The following is an 8,385-nucleotide window of genomic DNA, read 5'->3' as shown; positions in this document are numbered from 1 at the left end:
TATTACACAGAGTTCATCCTCATGCATGTTATATTTAATCAACATATAATGGACCTTGAAAGTTTTTTAGCACTCGCTTAACCTTGAGTTAAGGCCACTTTCAAAGCAGTAATTTACTCATTCTCAATGATAATATCGTTTATATGGAATCCCAAAGAGACATTATGAAGAATCTTTGAACAACACCCATTCGGCCGCTGTCTGCTGGAAATACAATACCCACAGTCCCATAGTGCGTTCATTCACCTGAACAACAGAGCTGGGAATAGAGAAGGTGACCTCACAGGTAAGAAGAAAGACACTGCGGCAAAACCTTCACCATCTGCTGCTGGCGCTGAAAGACACACACACACACACACACACACACACACACACACACACACACACACACGTCTCCAAATACAGGCTTCAGCTCAAAGCTGAACCTTCTGCATTATATGATAACTAGGGTTATTATAGCTGACCAAAACCAAAACCATAAACACTTCTGTTGCTTGAAATAAAATAAACGCTAACTGGACAAAAATAGACTATTTTTTTTATTTATGCTAGTTGCCACTAGAAAATAAACAAAATTATGAGTTAAATCATTAACTCATAAAAATGACAAACCAACAAAAGAATCACTTTAACCAAAATTAAAATGAAAACAGAAAATATAAAAATACATATCTAAAAACACTTTCATTACTTGAAATAAAATAAACATTAATTGCAATAAAATACTTTTGATACACTAAAATGACAAAAACACTGAAAAAACACTAAACTAAGACAAACTAAAATAAAAAATTGAAAAAATCGGTAACTGATAAAAATGACTAAAAAATTACTAAAAATTTTAAAAAATAAATAAAACCAACTAAAAACTAAAATTTTAATATTACAATAACAGTGGTGAAAACATAACGGCAAATGAATAGAAAGAGACAAATAAAATAAATGACAAAAACATAATTGCAATGAGCAGAAGTAGGTGTTTACGCAGTTGCCGTTAGTGGAGTTCAGGTCCTGAACATAATACAGGTATAACGTGGTGAAACGTGAAGCTGTGACTGTTGGAAACTCTGTAATTACAGTAAACGCCGGCTTCCTGTGCATTCCTGCAGAAGAACGCACAAACGCCGTCAGCTTTTATCTCCTAAACAACTCATTTTAACAGCAACAGCCATTTAAAAGGCGGCTCTCATTCATTGAGTGTCATTTCAGATCAGACCAACAAATCAACAGAGTTTCCCAAACACTCACAAACAAGCACTTTTTAACTTGTGATGACTGTTGTTGACGTTGTGCTTGCTTTATACTGATGCGTGTGGAAGAAGCATCACAAAAGGTTTCAGTTACTGACGCCGTTGTAGAAACGCTTCATTTCACAGGCGTATTTGACTCCCATGATTCATTTATTCTGTAATGGAAAGCTCTTTTTCAGAAGAAAATATTCTTCAATAAACAGTTTCAAGCCTTCAAGCAATTACAAGATTTGATACGCACTTTCAAGAATTATAGCAGGAGTTTTGCTGTTATTTTATTGGTAATATTTCACACTGTAGAGTCAGAACTAATGCAAACAAAACTCATAAACCAGTTTTATTAGTTCTGTCAGTGAAACCAGAGGAACATGTGAAAACACTCACCAATTCATTTCCAACAACTTAAACTTGCAAATGTCATTTTCTTGCAATTTTTAAATAGCTGTTCTCATGACTTTTTACATAAATCTGCAAGAATGAATCCAAAACAAGAGGGAAAAAAAATAAACAGATGCTATGCAAAAAAATACTGGGAAACTAATTATACTTTCTAAACATTAAATATGAAATTCAATTTAAATACAAAAAAAAGTTCCTATAGGGACTTATTAAGAAAGAACGTAAGTGTAAATACGGTCTGTATATGCTGTAAATGTATGCCGCAGTGTAACAGGGATGTAAATAAGGCCTAAACAGATCAGTAACGGGGGAATATTTACCCTACGCTCTGTTAATTATATTCGCAGGAAAAGATTTTCCATCTCTGTACCTAAAAACAAAAACCGAGGGAATAAACAGCAATGCAACGAACGCAGTGTGTATTTCTCTATACACCAATGTACATGCAATTATCTGAATCTATAATTTACATAAATCATACACTAAACTGCATTTACATGGGAAAGTTGCTTATTTAATTACACAAGTATCTAAATATGTATTATTATTATGCTTAGAAACACTCTTAAATGCAAGATATTTTCTCAAGTGGCAAAGATGAACGGCAAACGCCAGGAAAGAAATGGACTGATATATATAAAAAATGTTTTGGTTTTTCCTTGTGCAGACGCTAATGTATATATAAGTATATATGATTATATAAGGGCCGTATATGGGAACAATGAACTAAATATAATGACAATAACTTAATTCATTTAAAACAGCAAAGCATCCTATAAAACAAGCCAAAAATGGTCAAATATAATTTATTTGTAACTTACTAATATATATATATATATAGTGATATGTGATAAAGCTGTGCATAATAATCAGCTCGTTAAAGGAATAGTTCACACAAAATAAAAATGTGCTCACTCTCAGGCCATCCAAGATGTAGATGAGTTTGTTTCTTCATCAGATTTGGAGAAATGTAGCATTGCATCACTTGCTCACCAATGGATGCTCTGCAGTGAATGGGTGCCGTCAGAATGAGTGTCCAAACAGCTGATAAAAACATCACAATAATCCACACCACTCCTGTCCATCAGTTAACGTCTTGAGAAGCCAAAAGCTTGTTTTTAAGAAACTAAACCATTTTTAAGATGTTTTTAACTTCAAATCGTCGCTTTTGGATAAAATATCCATAATAGTCCATGATCCATAATAACGTTTCCTACAGTGAAAAAGTCCACCTCCTGTTGCCTCTCACATCAAAATCCACACAGATTTATTTAGAGCTGTTTTTGCTTGTAAACGATGCTTGATCAGTGCATATTTCTCTCCTGATTTGACTAGACTAGTCTTTTTGACTAGAGAAAGCCAAATTATGGATAGAGGACTCATATTTTAGTCGGAAGCAACGGTTTGAAGTTAAAAATGTCTTAGTGATGGATTTGTTTCTTAGAAACATGCAGCTTTTGGCTTCACAAGACGTTAACTGATGGACTGGAGTGGTGTGGATTATTGTGATGTTTTTATCAGCTGTTTGGACTCTCATTCTGACGGCACCCATTCACTGCAGAGCATCCATTGGGGAACGAGTGATGCAATGCTACATTTCTGAAGAAACAAACTCGTCAGCATCTGGAATGACAAGAGGTTGACCACATTTTCAGCAAACATTCATTTTTGGGTGAACTATTCCTTTAAGAATCATTCCTAATGGGGTCAAAGTATGATTTATGTCAGTCAGGAAATCTTTTGGTTTGACTCATTTTCCCCACATGTGACCCACAAACAGAAACAAGCAAACAAACAAATGATTATCACAATCAACCAAAGTGTTTTAGCTACATCAGACCTGTGACTGAAACCCCAAATCGTACCAATCCCAGAATTCAGTGCAGCCGGAGACGGAGCGGAAGCTGCAGCCCTTTGAGCGGTGAGATGAGGACGGAAGCTCCGGGGTTGGATACGCGATGCGTGAGCTGTGTGTAGGCACTTACACAGACAGACACCTGAAGAGCTGGGCGGCCCGTCAGGGCGAGTCCATGCCGAACAGCTCGATGCCCTGAGAGTTCCAGTACAGACCCACTCCAGAGTTAAAGACCAGAGACCAAACGTACGGGATGAAGAAATCCTCCGGCTGCTCCTCCTCCACGTACTTAAACTTCAGCTCCGGAAACTTCTGCAGGAGAAACACACATCTATAAACTCCTGCTGAAATGTTCAAATCAAGCAATGCATCCCTACACAAACAACAACAAACTTGCCAGCAGGTTGACCTTTTTATTGAGTTCAGTCAGTGAAAAACCCCTCCAACCTTTAAAACATACAAGATATAATATTTGTCCAGTCTTCAGGAACACAGAAAAAAAGTCCAACGAAGCATTCACATCAGTGTTATTTTGGTATTATTTATATACTAGTATAGTATTTATTTTAATTGAATTAAACTTTATTTTTATATTTTCCTTTCTCATTTTAATTTGTTACATTTTTAGCAGTTTTTTAATATTTTGATTTATCTTTATTTTTATTTCATTATAGTAACTTATTTAAACTTATTTTTCATACTTAAATTTAAGTTTACATTTTTCCATCTCATATTTATACTTTATTATACTTCATGTTTATTTTAAATAAAATTTTGGTTTTGGTAAACTGATTTTTATTTTTATATTTTTCAGTTCATTAAATTCGATTCAGCTCTATTTATATTTCAGTTTTAGTAATTAAGCTTTTTTTTACTATAAATTTTTAAGATTCAAAGTTAAGTTTTTCCATCTCATTTATATTTAATCTTTATTTTAAATAAAATAATTTTAAAGATTTTTGAGAAGTTTAATTTTTAGTTAACACTGATTCAAATGAAGAGCACTGTAAGAAAGTGACAATTAAATTATGCAGTATACCAATAAAGTATTCATTAATATTTTGAATTAGCTTTTATATCTATATTTTCATTAATTTTAGTCATTTTGTAACATGCTTAATAAAAAAATTGAATTGAATTTTAATATTTTAATTTTTAATATTTCTATTTAGCTTTATTTTTATTTTACTTAGTCTTATTTTATTTTAGCTTAAGTTTCTAAACTAAAACATATTTTAGTACTTCAACTTATTTTATTGTAGTTTGTTTTTTAGGTTGAATTTTTTTCATCTCTTTTGCATTTCATTTTACTTCATCTTTAACAAAAATGTTTTTTAATAGTTTAGTTAATACTAACTAACATAAACAGTGACAAGAATAACAATAAAAATACACAATGCATTTTTTCTCACCATCTTGGATCCGATTTATGTAGTGATCAGTTTTGGTGTAAATGTTCACTGCATTCCTGCATCATTTTTAATCGAAATAAAGCATCAATAAGCTTTAAAGTTGAATTATTTCACCCTGAAGATCATAAAATCAGATGGATGAGATATTCAGAAATATGGCCCTAAAGACACACAGAGCAGCTCTGAGATAAGAGTTTAAAGTCAACATCCAGCGTCATTCTCTTACGTAAACTGACTCATTCTGCTGAAAGATTATAGATTAAAGATAAATATTTATACTTTAGAATAACATGTACCGATGCAGTGGCCACCATCAAATCCATTTTCATTTCCTGTGGTTTTATTTTGATCGTCACATCAGTGAAGTCTAAAAGTGCAAATGAGGAGCGTAAATAAGCATTGATAATGAGCGCTGAACACAGATACGGTGTGTGTGTTATCTGATTTCAGGTGAAGCGCTTGCAGTTTTGACGCAGGTGTAATTCCATCCACCTGTGAGGTAAATACACTTGAGTTTGATTGATTATATGACACACGGGAACACCTCAGACTCTGCTTTTCATGTTTAAATACAACCCTCTTAACCTGTGGTAAAGCGATACGCGGTGCTAGTATCTGAGACGCTAGCGGTCATCTCCTGTGTGCTAATCAGGTGAGGAGGAGACGGCAGGGTTTGAGTTCCTCTCGCTGACAGCACAACACTGAGCGTCTACGTTTACACCGGCCTCGCTATTGCATGCATTTTGCCATTCATTCATGTTCCTTTTCAGAATTCTCAGCCTTGAGCCAAACAAACAAGCTACGAGATGAATCACAGCATTAAAACATTCAACGCAAAGCAACAGTGCATTAAAAAAACAGAGAGAAAAAAAGGTCGACTCGATTGAATCAGTTTGGGGTTTTCTGTCATTTTAACATCTAAATAAATAAACAATAAAAATGCCATGTTAACTAACAGGTAAGTTAGAAACATAAAATGTATAAATAAAAATCAGACTAGAAAAAAAAAAAAAATAAATAAATAAATAAATAAAAAAAAAATAAAAAAATAAAAAAAAAAAAAAAAAAAAATAAAAAAAAAAAAAAATAAAAAAAAATAAAAAAAAAAATCGCAAATTTACTAAATAAATTTAAAAGGGGAATTTGCTAAATTTCATGAATACATAAGTAATTTAATGAAAGTAATCAAAATAATGACAATATTAAATTAAATCTGTAAAATGTATTAAAGGGGTCCTATTATGCTTTTTCACTTTTTGAATTTTAGTCAGTGTGTAGTTTTGTGTACAGCGTTACTGAGGAAACCGCGAGTTCTCCTGCTCCAACATTAATTTGTTATAATTTATGAGAATTCACATTAATAACAATTAATTTGCATATATATGCCGCCACAAATAGTGTAAGTCTGTGGGACTATGGTATAAATAAATTCAACTGTATAACAGTTTCAGTGCAATTCATGTTATAATATTATAATTAAAGAACAATAAACATAATACATATTACTTTTGCACTGATCTGTATATAGTCAATGCAGTTATTTTAATCTGTTGTTGACATCCTAGCTAAAACGTGATTTAGCCAAAAAACAACAATAACATTACCACTTTAATATGTCTTGCAATATCCGTGCGTGCAAAGGTTCTATTCTCGAGGTCTGAATTGATATGGCAATATTGACGAACTTGCTGTTTTGGAGGGGCGGGGCAATACTGAAACGCCGTCTAAGCTGTTCGCCAATCACAACGCACTGGGACAAGCTAACCAATCACAACACATTTCGTTTTTCGGAAGGCGGGCCTTCATCAAACCCAGAACTAATCGAGCTCTTTGTGTCAGGCTGGGGAGCAAGGTATTGTAATAATGTAAATTATGTGAAAAATAATGTGATTTTCAACCACCAAAACAAAATCAAGACTTTGTAAAAGACCATAATAGGACCCCTTTAAAAAAAACACATTGTAACTCAAAAAAAAAAAAAAAAAAAAAAAAAAAATCACAAATCGAATCAGATGCTGGTGAATGAAAATCAAGTCAAGATTGAGATTTTGAAGGTTACACCTACAATCCTTCTGCTCTGTTGCAACAGCTCTTGGTGTAGTTTTGACTTGCTAACTATGGCCACTGTTTCGATGACTGCTGACCAGTCTCTAAACAAACACAACAACTGATTCCTGCCCACAGGAAACTCTCAAACGTATAGGCTGACTTTTAGGAAGAGCACTTTCTGAAACAGGAAGCTGTCTGTCTGTGGCTGCGGGTAACGCCGTTCACTCTTGGCTTTATTTGCAGTACCACAGAAATCCTCCTTCCGTTCTTTTCAGAGGCCACGGAGGAAAAGAAGCCCAGAAGACATGAAGGAACTCCTTTCACTGGAACTTTACAGTTCCCCTGGAGCGACTCTGCAAACAAATGCTGTCATTTCCCATCAGTGTAAAAAAAGCAGCAGCTGGTGAAACATGGATTTTCAACGGCTGCTGCTATGAACAGCTCTCTGGAAGTCCTTCTTTGCCACAGAAATATGAGAGTTTGTGGCAGAGAAAGCTTTGTAAAGGTTTACGTTTGTGAAGAAATAAAAAATGCAAACTTGGCAGCACATGCAAACGTAGCCTTTCATACAAACAAACTAGTGTGTCTAGTGATTTTCTCGTGGATTTACATGAATGAATACGCACGTTGAGACTCAAATTCAAGGCACTGGCATTGCAAATGAATTTGAATAGGATTAAATTGCCAAGTGATTTATCACAGCTGATAACCAATTCAGAAACGGACACTACGTGCATTGATGCTACAGAAAGGACCATATTCATCTGATTTCTGCATCAAAATCAATTTCCAGTATAAATCTACAATGTGACATCCTAAAAGTCTAAATAATACAGAAATGTTTGATATGTGAATTCAGAGGGCATCTAAAAAAGCATAATATCTAATTCAATCATTCTGAAACATTTCAAGCATGATGATATCATAAATAGATATTTACAAAATAAATGTACAAAATACATATATTAGTGTTAGTTTCATGACGCACATTTCACTACAATTTCTCATTGAAATATTTTGAATTTATTAAAAAAAATAATAATAATTCCCACTTCATTTTTATTAGGGCAATACAACAATATAATTACCATTTCTAAAATAAAATTTCATAGATAGATAGAGATTTTAAATATAATTACATATAAATTGTGTATATTTAGTGCCAGCCACAAGTTGTCTGATATTTGGCACTACCACAAACAAAAGCATGTGTGTCTCCTATTTGCTGCCTAGTGCACAATTATTCTTCATACGACCTGCACTACAGCCACGGCGTGCATTCAATTCAAAAGATTTCACATGCAAATTAGGTCACTTTAAATCCAAATCTTAACCGGGAATAAATGAGAAATCCATGAGCACACCTCGCACAATCTGCTTTATTTTCATAATCCGATTTCAGATCTACAGCCCGTCCACG

At 33.7% G+C, this 8,385-nt stretch overlaps 1 protein-coding gene across 1 annotated transcript in view; it reads right to left on the bottom strand.

The window, feature by feature from the left end:
* Positions 1–1,517: 1,517 nt before the first annotated feature.
* Positions 1,518–8,385, bottom strand: part of LOC306855665 (dymeclin-like) — a 77,717-nt gene continuing 70,849 nt past the window's right edge. Inside the window, exon 17 of the mRNA XM_079394459.1 lies at positions 1,518–3,816. Coding sequence (XP_079250585.1) covers positions 3,667–3,816 — 150 coding nt within the window. The 3' untranslated portion in view covers positions 1,518–3,666. The remainder of the gene's footprint in view (positions 3,817–8,385) is intronic.

This window comes from Barbus barbus (genome assembly GCF_936440315.1).
Source record: "Barbus barbus genome assembly, chromosome: 36".
In the NCBI taxonomy this organism is placed as follows: Eukaryota; Metazoa; Chordata; class Actinopteri; order Cypriniformes; family Cyprinidae; genus Barbus; species Barbus barbus.
This window is presented reverse-complemented; position numbering and strand designations above follow the sequence as displayed.